Source organism: Gouania willdenowi, chromosome 21 (genome assembly GCF_900634775.1).
Source record: "Gouania willdenowi chromosome 21, fGouWil2.1, whole genome shotgun sequence".
Classification (NCBI taxonomy): domain Eukaryota; kingdom Metazoa; phylum Chordata; class Actinopteri; order Blenniiformes; family Gobiesocidae; genus Gouania; species Gouania willdenowi.
This window is the reverse complement of record NC_041064.1, coordinates 36652840-36670156: the sequence shown is the minus strand read 5'-3', so window position 1 is coordinate 36670156 and position 17317 is coordinate 36652840. Positions and strand designations below refer to the sequence as shown.

General features: G+C 37.9%; 1 protein-coding gene across 1 annotated transcript in view; it reads right to left on the bottom strand.

The window, feature by feature from the left end:
* The window catches only part of efnb2a (ephrin-B2a), a 29423-nt gene extending 13943 nt beyond the window's left edge, over positions 1 to 15480 (bottom strand). The window contains exons 1-2 of the mRNA XM_028436478.1: positions 14746 to 15480; positions 7175 to 7458 (exon numbers count right to left, since the gene is read on the bottom strand). Of these exons, the coding sequence (XP_028292279.1) occupies positions 7175 to 7458; positions 14746 to 14858 (397 nt within the window). The 5' untranslated portion in view covers positions 14859 to 15480. The remainder of the gene's footprint in view (positions 1 to 7174; positions 7459 to 14745) is intronic.
* Positions 15481 to 17317: the final 1837 nt, after the last annotated feature.

Below are 17317 nucleotides of genomic sequence, written 5' to 3'. Positions count from 1 at the left end.
CAAATGAAACGGTTCGTCAATAAAAATTCATATTAGGTTCACCTGACTCTTTTGATTGTTTTTATCCATCAAAATAACACAATATTAATATGAAAAAAAATGTGTTCAGGTTAAATTAGCAGTAGCACAATGGTCATCATGAGGCTGCTGCAGAGCTAATGCTAACGAGCTAATGCTCATGAGCTAATGCTACATGTGCTGCTGCTAAAGGGTTTGGTGAGCGACGCCTTGTGACCAGGGGTTGACGTGCTTATGTCAGCACAATTACACAGTATTTTAGTTAAAAAAACATGATTAAAAAAACATGATTGACATTTTTTGGATTTATAAGAAAATCACGTGGTGAAATATCGGGATATATGGCCGAATCAATTTTTTCTTACACCCTTAATGGCTCACACACGCAGTTAATAATGAATAAAATATGTTTTATATCAGGTTCACCTGTCAGTTCTCCTGAGGATCATTTTATCTTTTGTTTTTTAAATAATCTATGAGTATAGTGACAGAATAAAGGCTCACACACCCTCACCAACAATATTAATACCAATATTTTAATTGATTAGGGAGCCTAACAATGTAACCATGATACTAAGATAATATTTATTAGTGTATTTTACAGCTGATTTAAGATATGGGTCAAACTGACCCGTTAGCATTAGAGATGCTAACAGAAAGCTAAAGAGAGGTGAAGAAAACAATCCATGTACGTTTTTTGGTTATTCCATTTTAAAACCAAATCAAAATAACAAATAAACAGTGTGATTATTTTGTTTTACTAAATTAAAACCAAAACAGAAACACAAAAACAGATTAGCAGTGCTTTTCTGTTTTAAATAACATCTATTTCCTTTGTTTTGATGTATTCATGTATTAATAATGTTTAAATTAAATGTGATTTTTGCTTCTTTCTTGTCCAGGAGTAAAAGTCAGCCCCCATCTGTGGGTCCCTCTGTGTGGTGAGAATAAAACATGAAGCTCTCGTTCATAGTTTCCCGTAAATATCCAAATATCACAATATCTGGTTTTTGTTGTTTCTGTATTTCAGTTTACGTTTTGAGTCAGTAAAACAAAATAACCACATTATTTTGATTTGGTTTTAAACGAAATAACCAAAGAACGAAGGATACACGGATGGAAAAGTTGTCCAATCTCTCAGAAACACACATTCATCACAGGCTCTTTCTTTCTTTCTTTCTTTATGAAACAATACTATTTCTCCTCCTATGAACTGTGCTCGTTTGTTTCCTCCCTCAGTAGCAGAGGCGTATTGACTCAATGAAAAGGTGATTAAAGAATTGATCAGAGATGCTCGTGTATATGTGCAGTGACTGTAAACAGGGTTCTGTCCTTTCCCTCGCCCTCTTTAGAGCTCATCACTATGGTTCATGTCTCTCTCTCTCTTTCTTGTTAGCTCTCTTTCATCACCCCCCCCCCCCCCCCCCCCCTTGTTCATCCCCCTCCTCTCCTCTTTAGCTCATGTAATCATCTCGCTCACTAGGCTTCTTTCCTCTGCAGGCCGCGCTGCCTCAAACAATCACGTCAGAGCAGCGATGGCAGCTTTTTAAAGAAGGCAGCGACACATGCACACAGTGACCCATGATTAAATAACCAGGAGCACATTTAGAGCCACGACCCTCTGTTTGCACACACGCACGACAACAGCAGAAGATGCACAGGAACCAGAGAGCTGCACATGTCCTTCAGTAGCCTGCGACTCATGATATCTAAGACCAGGTTGAGCTAATCCAATCTGTGAGTACTCTGATCCCAGCATTGATTCCAGGGCCTCGGTGATTGTGAGAAGAAATAAAGGATTAAGCGGCGGTTAATTAATTACGCATCAAGTGCTCACTCCAGAAGCCTAATGAAATCCTCTCTGTGAACCTTTCTGTGGCTGCGTAACGCTCAGCTGTGGATAGATCACTTAAAGCAGTGGTTCTCAACCTTAGGGTCAGGGCTTCGTTTGGGCCAGAAGCCTTAAAAAAACTAAGAATATTTTTTTTGAACAATTTGCTTATTGTTACCTATTTTCTGCAACTTCACCAAACTTTTTTGCCATATTTTTGCTTATTTTAATAAATTATTTGCCATTTTAAACTAATTGTTCCAATATTGACACTTTGAACCCTTTTTTTTACCACTGTTTGTCTGTTTTTGAAACTTTGAACCAATTTCTGTGATTTTTAAAATCCCATTTCATCACATTTTCCACCAAAACAAAGATTTTCTGACACTTCTACATCATATTCCACTTTCCAGACATGTTCAGCACTTATAAACCCTTTCCACCACTTTTCCACCTAATGTCACATATGTTGACACATTATTGTCACTTTTAACCTATTTCCCCATATTTCATGATCATTTTTGCCATTTTAACCACATTCACGATTTGTCATGCCCATTACTACCCAGTTTAAATTAATTGTTCCTGCTTTTATCACCCCCCCCCCCCCCATACACACACCCACATTCTGCCACTTGCTACATTTAACCAATTTCTATGGTTTTTAAAATACCATTTAACCACCTTTACCACCATTTCATGCTTATTTTGCCAATTTAACCACATTCATGATTTTCCATGCTAGCCCGACAGGTTTTTCACTTACACAGTTTTTTGTCCCCAAAAACCTATAATTTACCACAAAAATCGTGTTTTTATGTCTAACAGAACCAAAGTTATGGTAAGATTGAAAGTCACAATACTATTATAAGATATAATATTGAGATCATGCCTCTATGTCAAATAGAACCAAAGTTATGACAAACAATTTCAAACTGGCAATACTGATGGTTGCCAACTTGGATGTCTTGATTTTAAGTGGGAACCATTGGTTTTCAGTGATTCAGCTCAACTTAAAAACCCTCATGTACAAATTTTCATGTTTTCTTCCAAAAGTAAACATCTTTTTTTTTGCCATATCTGCCAGGCTTTGCCCTTTATTCGTCAGTTGAAACTAATTTCCCCTACATTTTTAATTCCATTACCCACAATTTGCAACTTTTAACCAATTTCTGTGATTTTTAAAATCCCATTTCACCACCTTTTCTACCATTTTTGGTCACTTTGAACCATTTTATTAGTGACTAAAACCATGATTTCCATCATTAAGATGACTAATAATAATAAACGTTCCTGTATAACAGTGGATATTATTCAGATGAATAAATAAATATGGTTATCACAGATTCATAGAACAATAGACCATCATTTTACTGACTTTATGGATGGACCCCAAACATCTCTCTCCTTTATTCCCCCTTATAGATGGTCCTGTCTCCACATGACTATTAGGGGTACACGTCAGTCATGTAGAAACAACACGTACAAATGCATGACTGAAACAATCCTGTCAACTGGAAGGATTCACACAAAATAAACCCAAATCTGGACATGTTGCGTCTCACTGTGTAAACCTAAAGGAATGTTTGCTTGTGTTTTATTTCCAGTGTGTACAAATCCACAACCCAGAGCCACAATGTTTGGCTTCTGTTAAAAGCCACAAAAACCAAACGAAACAGATGCAATTTAACGGCAAACTGTGACAAACGCCATGAAACAAACAGCTGCCACTGCCTTTTCCTTCAGGCTCAACAAAAAAAAACTTCTGCATCTGCAAAACGGCAGGCGGCGCCGCCACAATGTGTAGCTCTGTCGATAAAGAGCACGAGTCCATAAGAACGACAGGAATGGGAAGGAAAAAGGAAGAAAAAGAAAACAGCGAGCAGGGCACATTTGTAGGTTCCAAATGTCTCAATGTTGATCCAATAATCCAACCTTTGGAGACGTGAACAGAAGATTAGCCTCCAGCTCCGTTTGTTCTCAAACACTGGTTCACCTGCTTCTGCCAAAGCCCTGAGGCCTTCAAAGCCTCTACACACCACAGAAGAAGATTCTCCACAATGAAGTTACCTGTCTACAGTATATACTGTCTATAGTATATACTGTCTATAGTCTATACTGTCTATAGTCTATACTGTCTATAGTATATACTGTTTATAGTATATACTGTCTATAGTCTATACTGTCTATAGTCTATACTGTCTATAGTATATACTGTCTATAGTATATACTGTCTATAGTCTATACTGTCTATAGTATATACTGTCTATACTGTCTATAGTCTATACTGTCTATAGTATATACTGTTTATAGTCTATACTGTCTATAGTCTATACTGTCTATAGTATATACTGTTTATAGTATATACTGTTTATAGTCTATACTGTCTATAGTCTACACTGTCTATAGTATATACTGTTTATAGTATATACTGTTTATAGTCTATACTGTCTATAGTCTATACTGTCTATAGTATATACTGTTTATAGTATATACTGTTTATAGTCTATACTGTCTATAGTCTATACTGTCTATAGTATATACTGTTTATAGTATATACTGTTTATAGTCTATACTGTCTATAGTCTATACTGTCTATAGTATATACTGTCTATAGTATATACTGTCTATAGTCTATACTGTCTATAGTCTATACTGTCTATAGTATATACTGTTTATAGTATATACTGTCTATAGTCTATACTGTCTATAGTCTATACTGTCTATAGTATATACTGTCTATAGTATATACTGTCTATAGTCTATACTGTCTATAGTATATACTGTCTATACTGTCTATAGTCTATACTGTCTATAGTATATACTGTTTATAGTCTATACTGTCTATAGTATATACTGTCTATAGTATATACTGTTTATAGTATATACTGTTTATAGTCTATACTGTCTATAGTCTATACTGTCTATAGTATATACTGTCTATAGTCTATACTGTCTATAGTCTATACTGTCTATAGTCTATACTGTCTATAGTATATACTGTCTATACTGTCTATAGTCTATACTGTCTATAGTATATACTGTTTATAGTATATACTGTTTATAGTCTATACTGTCTATAGTCTATACTGTCTATAGTATATACTGTCTATACTGTCTATAGTATATACTGTCTATAGTATATACTATCTAGTATATACTATAGTATGATTAGGATGATGAGCGTTCCCATTGAACTATACTTCCAAGTTTCCCAAGATGCATTTGAAACCCACAGCGTTAAAACCTTGTTCACACTGAGGCTAAATATCTCTGTTGATTCTCCACCTTTATTTTGAAAGTTCTGAAAACATTTGAAGTGAGAAAGTGACCAAGTAGAATATCAACATGTGCTCATTTCATCCATAAAACTCACGTAAACACATTTCATTCATACATTTCACACATTTTCAGAGACTCTCCATTGGTCTACTGACTACACTTCCTGTTAACTTCAAAATAAGAGCCTTCTTTACAAAATATTTAAATAATGGAAGACAAGAAGAGATGTTTTTATTTTGAAAAGGGGATGACTAGGAAGATTAACTGATGTATACGAGCCCACAGTGACAAAGAGCTTCTGTGAGAAGCTTTAGGACAAAGTATCTTTTCTAAAGCTCAGAACATTCCAACTCGTCACCTGATATTATTATAATAACAATAATAATAATAAGATCAAACGCTCAGGTTGAGCTTCATTCTTAATAATAAGTCACAGATGGCAGCGCCACAGATGGTCCAATCACAGCACTCCCCCGTCAGCACCACGCAGATGGTTCAGTCCACCACCGTGTTTCAGACCAGGAAGCCAAGATATAAACCGCCCCCCCCCCCCTCCCCCCACCACCATCCCCCCACCCACCATCCCCCCACCCACCAAAGCTTTAGCTCCATAGAGGGCGTACTGTGTGTAAATGTGAGTCAGTCAGCCATGAGGTGGAGACACCTGCACTGATGGAGGAGGATGAGATCCATGGAGAACCATCAGGAGCTCCTAATGGACCTCATCAGTACCACATGGTTCCCATCAAGGTTTATTACATTTATAATCTATACTGGTCCAAGTTTACTGGGACCATTAACCACAAGTCACTTCTGCTGCACAACTCCAAAAAAAACCCAATAACAGGATCAATTTAAGAACATTTTACTCGTGGGGTCACTTTGACCCCAGAAATATCTTCCTCCAGAAAAGGATTATCAGAGTTTTTGTGTTCATCCAAATCTTCTCAGATTTCACACTGACAGACACGGTTCACACCACTAAGACAGCTTGGGGTCAAGTTGACCCCAGATGAACACTAACGTGTGAAATATGATCAATAAAAAAAAACTTTTTTTTTTTTGGATGATAAACAATGAATGGGGTCAAAGTGACCCCAATGCTAATAGGAGGGTTAATGCTAACATGTTGATTTATGCAGAAAAATGATCCAAAGAGTGACTTTTAAAAGTGAACAGGTTGTTTGAACTTGAACCGTCTATTTAATACAGGCGATTGGCTCGGACGCTCCCGTCTTTACCTGAGGACCCCTGCAGCCCTATAGCTGCCCCCGATGCTGCCCGTGTGCATCCTCTGCTTACGTAACCGTAACAACCATCAACGTATTTAAGCTCCGAAGAGTGCAGACAGTCCAGACTCTGCTGTGCACAGAGACTCAAACATACCAACGCCTGGAAGGGCCCGGCGGCGAAGGCACCGCCCCGCACCCAACTCGCCGCTTACCGAGGTCGTGGACATGGTTACCTCACTGAGCTCGCACCCCAACAAAGGGACCCCCCCCCACCCCGACCCATCTAGAAACATGCACCGCTGTGTAACTGCATGTTGATCACCTCCTTTTCTTATACAATCATTTAAAATGGAGACAATGATGATGAGTAGCTGCACATTTGTCTCAGAATTTACAGTCCATAGCATTAATAATTCATTGTGTTTTTTTACCTTTTATTTAAAAAGTCAAATTCCACAAGTGTTATGAGAGCTGATGTTGTAGGTTTGACTCTGTCAGTTCTCCTTAATATTAATAATAATAATAATAATAATAATAATAATAATAATAATAATAATAATAATACATCAATTTTTTAATAGCGCTTTATCATAGACACTAAAAGTCGCTTTACAGAATTAAGACATTATTCTTTCACTCCACACTTAGTGGTGGTAAGCTACTATTGTAGCCACAGCTGCCCTGGGGCAGACTGACGGAAGCGAGGCTGCCATAGAGCACCATTGGCCCCTCCCACCACCAACACACATGTATCTCACGTAAATAACTAAATAACAGTGTCAGAATGAGTACAGCTGTTTTCTACACTCACAGATGATGTAGTAGTCCTTTCCTCTGAAGAACTCCAGACCCCACAGGTTGGGGCTGAACTCCTGAAACTTCAGGGTGAACTTGACGTCCTGGTCAGGTTTGACACAGTTGAGGAGGGGCGTGTCCGCCTTGGTTATAGTGCAGCTCTCCAGCTGCTCCCTGGGAACCATGTACACCTTGTAATACTCCACTCCGTCGCCCACCCCGCCATCCACACGGGGACACACAATGTCCAACTTATCCCCAATTTGGGGGTACAGCACCACTCCTTGACCTGGAATGAACCTGAGGACACACACACACACACACACACACACACACACACACACACACACACACACACACACACACAAAGGTCAGTGTGAAACTACAAACCATTTTAAAACGATTCACAAATGTACATTTATATCAGTCAATGTTTATATAATATATAATTACATTCTCACTCCATTATTATTATTATTATTATTATTATTATTATTATTATTATTATTATTTATTATTCAGGTGACCTCTGACCCGAGGCTTCTGACTGGGCCGTCGCTATGGCAACAAAATGCATGAGAGTGCTTAGAAACGATCACAAATGAATGAAGTGAGTTATTTTCTGTGTGAGAACTGAGCAGCGTGAGGCAAAGTTTTAATGTTCGACGTTTGATTCTCAGGTTCATCTTTGAACTTTGATCATCTGTAAACTTTAAAATAGACTTTTTGGAGAACCCTTAAAGAGGAAACGCAGCTTTCACACACACGCGCACACACGCACGCGCACACACGCACGAGCACACACGCACGCGCACACACGCAGACACACACACACACACACACGCACGCGCACGCGCACACACACGCACACACGCACACACAGAATACGTAGCAGTGCTAAAAAAAGCAAATACTGCTATTTAGTTCTTTACTGTATATGACAGTGTTTTAGGGTCACACACTGAGAAAATTAATAAAGTATAAATGTATGATAATATACAGTTGCAGATCAACACACATAACATAACAACACATGTACAATAGAGCAGAGAGGGGCAACCGTTATCAAACAGTGTGTGTTTTAGTTGCCGGTATATACATTTTCCCTTTTTTAAGTATGTTTTGGTTTGTGTCATTTGGGATATTTACTGTAATTTGTTGTTATGTAGTTGTTTTGGAGTCATTTAGTATGTTTTTTGTGTATTTATGTTGTCATTTTGTCTTTTTGAAGTCATTTTCTGTTTTTGAAGTCATTTTTGTTATATTTTTCTCACATTTTGTCAGTTTTTGTTGCTTTTCAATATGTTGTTTGTGTCATAATGGATATTTTCTGTAATTCTGTATATTTTGTTGTCATTTTTTAATCGTTCTCTCACTTTAAAAGTCCTTGGTGTCATTTTTTTTCTAATAATATCCATCCATCCCATCCATTTTCTGAGACGCTTTTCAGGGTTTTCTGAAAATATCATGTAATATTACAACTTTATTTTTTGCAATATTTTATACTTGAAATATTACAATTTTATTCTCATAATATTACAAGTTTTTTTCTCTGAATATTACAACTTCATTTTTGTAAAATTACAAGAATAAAGTCGTAAAATTGCAACATCTTCTTGCAATATTACGACTTTATTCTAAAAGTCTAAAAAAAAAACCTCATTGTGGCCTTCATAGCAACGCAACAGCATGCATCCTTTTTTATTGCTTCTGGTAGGATCACACACACACACACACACACACACACACACACACATTATAATGGCTAACTAGGCCGTGTGTGTATTCCTGCAGCCCCTGAGGACTCACTCAGTGGTTCAGTTTGTCCATGACGGAGAAAGGACGAGCATCAGGTCTATGTGGAACCATCGTGTGTGTGCACATTAGTGTGTGTGCACGTTGGTGTGTGTGTGCGTGGACGTGTGTGTGTGTGTGTGTTTGTCAGAAGTGGAGCAGAGGAGAAAAAGCTCAGAGAAGCCTGGGAGGCTTCCCTCGTACACAACACTGTGTGTGTGTGTGTGTGTGTGTGTGTGTGTGTGTGTGTGTGTGTGTGTGTGTGTGTGTGTGTGTGTGTGTGTGTGTGTGTGCCAAACAGCTTCTGCTCATCAAGTTTATCAGCTGTGAACTGGGAGCTACACACACAAACACAAACACAAACACACGCACACACATCTATCATTTTGTATGTTTATGTTGAGCGTGTGTGGTTAGTGTAATTTTGTGTGTTTTGTGAGCTTTAGTCATTTTTTTTTTTTTTTTTGCTTTTCTCTCATTTTCTATGTTTTTATTGTTAAATAATGTGTTTTACTGTAATTTTGGGTAATTTTTTTTTTTTGTTGTTGTCATTAGTTTGTTTTTGGAGTCATTATTTGTCTATTTTTACCATAATTTTGTGTTTTTCAGTTTATTTTATTCACCGTTCAAACATGAATTATATGTGATATTATTGTAATTATAATAATCTGTTAGTGGTTAAAAAATTCATCTGGATAAATGAATATTAGATGTGATGACCTCTACTTCTAACTTGAGTCATGAGGGTATAGTTGCCCCCTAGTGGCTGAGGGGCAACACACACACACGCGCACACACGCGCACACACACACACACACACACACACACACACACACACACACACAGGGGCAGCTGCAGGTTCTTAACTCTCTTTGTTTCATTAAACAAACGACTGAGTGAGTCCTCGTGACGCTCACGCACTGATGAGAACCATGAACGTTCCTGAACGTTCCTCAGGTTCTTCAGGTGGACCATGAGGAGGATCCTGAGGACCTCACAGAGTTAATTTAATAAAGTTATTTTAAAGCAAACATGTCAGAAATAGACTATATTAACCTGACGACCACGAGGATGTATTTAGAGTTGATTAATATTTCTCCTCTTTTGATTGAATAATATTAATAATAACGTGTTGAACTCTGGGGTTTTTCACTATTTAATCTGATCTATAATAAAATAAGTGATGAATCCACAAACATCAAATAATAAATAAATGTAAATTAGAGCAGGGAGGGGCCACAAGCATGTGATTACATCTGATCTGAGGGTCACATGATCAACATTCATGTCAGCATTAGAACAACGATCATTAACACAGGAAACAACAAAGGAACTGTAGCTTTTTAAAGCCATTTTGTGTATTTTGTTTGTAATTTTGTAAATGTTTCTATAATTTTGTATGTTTTTGGTGTGAGTTTTGTTTGCTTTTTTTTCATTTTTTATGCTTTTCTCTCATTATTAACATTTTTGTTGTTATTTGATGTGTTGTTTGGGTATTTTTTTGTAATTTTGAGTGTTTATGTTGTCATGTAGTATTTTATATTTGAGTCATTTTGTGTGTTTTTTGCTCTCCTGTGTTTTTGTTATGTGTGTTTAAGGTCTCATTTAGTGTAATTATGTTGTCATTTTGAGTTTTTTCTAGTGATACAACAGTTGGACATTTTTGCGGTTTATACGTGTATCGGCATCGGCCGATGCGGGCGGCTGCGTACGCCCATCCGCATTATCTAATATTATTTGTTAAATATTTTTTACTTGGTGTCGTTCTATCTCACCTTTATCATCATTGTGTCATAAGAAAAGTCTGTATCGGTCATCGTCTAAGGCTGATGGAAAACAAATCTGCATCGACCCTAAAAAATCCATATCGGTCCATCCCAAGTTTTTTCTCTTATTTTACACATTTTTGTTTGTTTTGTGTCATTTATGTGTTTTTGGAATCATTTAATGTAATTTTCTGTCATTTTGTTGACATTTTGTGTATTTTAGTGGTTATTTTGTGCATGTACAAAATCAGGCTGAGAGCCACATGTGGCCCCCCAGCTGCCACCAGTGGCCCAGGTCTAATTTTCAGTGTTCTAATGTAGTGACGGTCTGACGTAGGATCACTGCGACCCTGAGATGAAATAAGGTGGAGAAGTCTAATACACACCAACACAAACTCTCTCCTTTCCCTGTGCTGCACAAAGACCCCAGGAACCCCCCCTCAGTAGAACCCCCTTCTCTGCTCGGTCACAAAGGCCTTTTGGGGGGTGAAGCTTTTTTTCCTGTGTGTAATCTCTTAATGAAGTGCAGTGGAATAGAGCGAGAGCTCCTTTTTACGTAAAGCATGTAAAGCAGCCTCTGCTTTGTTTCACCCTCCCAACTACAAAATGGATTACAAGACGGAAAAACCAAAGCGAGGTATGTGTGTGTGTGTGTGTGGGGGGGGGGGGGGGGGGGGAACACATAAAGGAGGTAAAGCCTGCACAACAATAAGGTTTAATGGACACGGCCGTAGCTCTGTGGACGGATTCTTTCAAAAATAAAGCTGGTGTTTTCTCCTTTTCTCCATATATATATATATATATATATATATATATATATATATATATATATATATATATATATATGTACAATAGCAGCAGATTAACGCTGAGGGCCACAGAGCGCTGACCTGATGAAGACTGATCTTCATCCTCTGAGACCAGACAGACGAGCTCCACAGTTTAGAACTAAAGCTAAAGTCTGTTAATCAGCCTCAGGGAGAAATTAAAGCCTCAAAACGCTTCTTTTATTAAGGTCACCTTCACATTTAACCACAGTAACAACTTAAAGCAGCAAACAGTGTCCACAAGGAAAAACCATCACACACACACATGGATAACTGGAGGGCCGGGGGCCACAGACGACCTCAGTCTAAATGTGTGTGGCCACAATTTACCCTAAACACACAAAAATACAGAAAAATACACACAAAAGAGCAACAAAAATACACACAAAAAAGAGCAAAACAATCAAACCGACACCAAAAAATACACAACTTCAAATTCAAACAAAAAATAACAGAAGAAAAAATACAAAGCAACAACAAAAATACAAAAAATGACTCGGAAAAAACACAAAACGGAAAGCAAAAATTAACAAAACCACAAAAGCATTATAAAAAAATCAACAAAGCTCTTTGTGTGTGGCACTAAAATACCCCAAAATTACAGAAAATTACACAGAAAAGGGCAACAAAATACACACATTGAGAGAAAAACAAAGAAAATTTCTCCAAAAAACATGCAACTTCAAATACAAAAAAAATAACACAAAAAATATAAAGCAACAACAAAATTACACAAAATGACGCGAAAAACAGAACAAAAGCAAAAAAAGACAAAACAACAAAACACTGTAAAAAAAAACAAAAAACCATTGTTTTCTGAGTTAATGCTCTATTTAGTTATTCTAATGCTGACATTAATGTCATTAGGTTCCTTTTCTACAGTCCTCACCTGGAACGAGGCGCACTGGTCATTTGGGGCGACCTCAGACACACACACACACACATACACACACTATTTGTGTTTTGGTCTTTTTTGGAAATGTAAATGAGATAAACGTTGAAAAGCGAGAGAATTGTTCATATAAAGCATCAAAGCAAAACTTTGGTTCGTTTTCTAAAAAAAAATCAAACATTTTAAAACGACTCGTGCGCTTTTAGTGAAATGTGCACGGAAAAGATTCAAAACAGGAGCAAGTTTGATTAAATTAGTTTTAGTGACACCAAAAATAAAAAAAAAATCAAGGTAAAGTAATTTTTTTAATATTTATTTGCTCTAAAGCCTCCATTAAATCATGTGATACATCATGTGTTCGTCTAAAGACAAATATCAGCAGAAACTAGTTTCAACATGTTTTAGAGACAATAGAAAAAGTTTTATAGTGTTTTTGTGTCATTTCATGTAATTCTGTTCTTCGTTTGTCTTTTTTTGTGTATTTTAGTTTTCGTTTTGTATTTATTTCTCACATTTGGTATATGTCTTTTTGTTTGTGTAGTTTATGTTTTATGTAATTGTGTGTATTTTGCTATCATTAAAACATTTTCTCTCACTGTATATATCTTTAATGGTGTCATTTCACATATATTGTTTACATTTTGTGTATTTTAGTAGTTATTTTGTGTTTTTGGAGTCATTTTTCTGTATCTTTGCTGTGTTTTTGTATATATTTTTCTCACATTTTGTATGTTTTTGTTGTTGTTCATGTCATTATGGGTATTTTCTGTCATTTTGTGTAGTTTGTTGTCATTTTGACTGTACAGAATTATGCTGATTTTCATTGAGGGACAGTGTTCTAATCTACTGACGGAGGAGCAAGGCGAGCCCTGAGATTTAAAGTTACTTTAATTATAATAAAATAATGTTTTTTGTTGTTGTGTGTAGTGTCATTTGGGGTATTCTTGTCATGAAGCTTTGTTTTGCAGTCATTTTGGGTGTTTTTTTTTTTTTAGTTGTCTTTATGTATGTATTTCTCACATAAACATTTTGTGTTTTTAAAAGTCACTTTTGAATGTTTTTGTTGCCTTTTTCTCACATCCTCACCCCTGAGATGAAATAACTATTTAAAGTTATTTTAAATAAAACAACTTTTAAATAATAATAAATAACTTTTACAAACACTCGTTAGAGTTGTATTTAGAGGCCGAGGGCGCGCACTCTGAGTCAGAGCCGAGCCCCGACACACACACGACACCCGGACCTGGTGACCCGGGTCACATGGAGGAAAAGTATCTACAAATAAAACCCTCTGAATCTAAAATAATAACGTTTCCCTCAAATCTGTGCTAAAAAATAACAAATAAAGTTATTAAATTCAATGTAAACTCAGTTTTTCTCCTGAGCCGCGCACTGCGCACGGCCGGACGCGCGCACGGAGTTTAGTTATTGTCCATGTAGGCATTCTATCAAAGACATTATTCACTTATTTGATCCTGAATCTGAGTCCCGCGGGCCAGAACCGGGCCGTCCGGTACGGCGCGTCAGTGCGTAAAGCGCGAGTTTTACACACGCTTTCCTCCCGTCAGTGGGAAATAAAAATAATAATAAAAGTGCGCGTTCCACTTCATGCAACAGCTTCATTAGACACTAGACAGACGCGCTGCTGCTACTGTCACACGCAGAGAATCTTTCTGTATATGTGTGATTTTCACGTTACGCGCATCGGAACCTACGCGTGACGTGAAAATCACACATATACAGAAAGATTAAACCAAAACATTTACATTTTAAATCACAAACTAAAGATAAATCCGCGTATGTCGCAGTGACGGAGCAGTTTGAGGCGCCACGGCGCGTGTTCGTCCCACACTTGCGCGTAAAAGCTTTGCGCAACGGTGACCAGACACGGGCACTTGAGCCTCGCAGTGCAGCCTTCATGACGCTGATGTCATTATTTACTCAAACTCACTCATGTCTACGTCACAAATCATTTAACGATCTGATTATTGATTAATGATCGGGTGTGTAAAATCCATGCGTAAAAATAGTTTTTTTTAATGTAATTTATTGACTAAATGAACCATTTTCAGCCAAATTACATTTTTAACGTCTCGTATTTTTTAATGAAATAATTAATTCTTGTGATCGTGCGTGTTTTTAGTGTTCGTGCGTGTTCCGTTGATGACTGTCTGTCAGTGGCTGTTGTTTCTGGTGTTTTTTTCGTTTTGTTTTTTTCCACATTGAGAGTCCGTGCCCGTGGTGGTGCATGGGTAAAAAGGTGCAGGCACAGGCGCGCACACACACACTCACGCACGCGCGCACTTACTTGGTATTTGTCGTGTTCCAGTAGATGGATTCCAGGATGAGCGCGCGGCACAGCTCCGCTTTGAAGGCAATGAACAAAACTCCGAAACAATATCTCCACATCGAGTCCCCCATGGTGAGTAGACGTGCCCGCGCGTGGCCGTGTCCGTAAGTCCTCCTCACGCACACACCAAAAAATCAAATAAACCCCCAAAAGGAAGGTGGATGAAGAAACAACAACACGCGCTCCACGACCAACGTTTTTATTTATTATTATTATTATTATTTCTCTTCTTCACCGTAAATCCAGTTGGTCCAGGGGCGTGCGTGCGTCTCGAGCACGGATCACGATCAGAGCATCCACAACAGCGCACGGAGCCAAAGGCGCGCGGTGGCAGCGGAATGGACGGATCCTCCCTGGTGCTGGTGGTCGTCCACGCGCCGCATTACATCCAACAGACACCCAACAAAAAAAAGTGTCCGTGACGCGCACGCAGCAGAATTGTATAAATCCTCCAAAGGTTAGAGATGAAATCCACAGAGAGAAGGCTCCCCTTCAGCTGGAGCGCGAGGTGTTGGTGATGAGCAACAAAGTGTGGGTGATCGATGAGGTCTGATGGATTAAATAATGATCAGATGAGAAAATAATGAGAGAAATCAAAGGGTCTGAGATGAAGCTTCTCATACTGCGGCTCCGGTCCCGCTCTGGCCCGCACAGGCGCACACGCACGGAGAGGTGATGAGGCTCGTGCTCTGGAGCCTGATGGAGAGTAACTGAGCGCACGCTCACACTGGGACTATCTGCTGTTAGGCAGACTCCGCCCACCTACATGCTCATTGGTCCGTTTGTGGAGAGGGGCGGGGCTGAGCGCATGTCAACAGTTGGAGACGTTCATCTCAACCCGGGATTGGAAATATTTCTGATCAAAAACACAACATTAATTCATCCAACATTATTCATCCAACATTAAGTCATCCAACATTAACAGGAGGTTATTAATTAATATTGATCAGATTTAAACTTTCACAAACTAATATCAGAGTAAAACCTTTATCCTCCCCACAGTCACAGGTGATCACTTCATTCTCCAGTTTTTATCAAAGCCAACAGCGCCCACTAGCGGACATACAGCAGGGAGTCACACTTTAATTAAATTTCATTTCATTTAACAAATCATTATACAATAACATTCTCTAAATATTCTATTTTATTTTAAAACGAACCAATGACATCTATAAACTGAGAATAAATAGCAGTAATACAACATATTACAGAACATGCTCATTTAACACCTGGATTTTAAACATTATATGAAAAAAAAAAAATTAGATGTAAAAATAAGCTACATTTTAACTATGACAGGGCCTAGCCTTATATTTAGAAAATGTTCTGATTAATTCAAATAAACCTAATTGTGTCAAAAAATCAAAATGAGGAAAAATGTTCTTAAAAAGCCTTTATTATAATTGGCCATGATAATAAAGGCTTTTTAGAATCACCAGAATATATATATATATATATATATATATATATATATATATATATATATATATATATACAGTATATAGTGCCTTGTGAAAGTATTCTGCCCCCTTGAACTTTTCAAACCTTTTGCCACATTTCAGGCTTCAAACATAAAGATATAAAACTGTCATTTTTGTAAAGAATCAACAAGTGGGACACAATCATGAAGTGAAACAAAATTTATTGGTTATTTCAAACATTTTTAACAAATAAAAAACTGAAAAATTGGGCGTGTAAAATTATTCAGCTCCACCTTATGCTGTGATAACTGCTGTAAGTCGTATGGGGTTTGTTTCTATCAGTTTTACACATTGAGAGACTGGAATATTTGCCCATTCCTCTTTGCAAAACAGCTGGAGCTCAGTGACGTTGGATGGACAGCGTTTGTGAACAGCAGTTTTCAGTTGTTTCCACAGATTCTGGTCTGGACTTTGACTTGGTCATTCTAACACCTGGATATGTTTATTTGTGAACCACTCCATTGTAGATTTTGCTTCATGTTTTGGATCATTGTCTTGTTGGAAGACAAATCTCCGTCCCAGTCTCAGGTCTTTTGCAGACTCCATCATGTTTTCTTCCAGAATGGTCCTGTATTTGGCTCCATCCATCTTCCCATCACTTTTAACCATCTTCCCTGTCCCTGCTGAAGAAAAGCAGCCCAAACCATGATGCTGCCACCACCATGTTTGACAGTGGGGATGGTGTGTTCAGGGTGATGAGCTGTGTTGCGTTTACGCCAAACATAACGTTTTGCATTGTTGCCAAAAAGTTCGATTTTGGTTTCGTCCGACCAGAGCACCTTCTTCCACATGTTTGGTGTTTCTCCAGGTGGCTTGTGGCAAACTTTAAACAACACTTTTTATGGATATCTTTAAGAAATGGCTTTTTTCCTGCCACTCTTCCATAAAGGCCAAAGTTGTGCAGTATACGACTGATTGTTGTCCTGTGGACAGAGTCTCCCACCTCAGCTGTACATTTCTGCAGTTCATCCAGAGATCATGGGCCTCTTGGCAGCATCTCTGATCAGTTTCTCCTTGTATGAGCTGAAAGTTCAGAGGGTCTTTGTAGA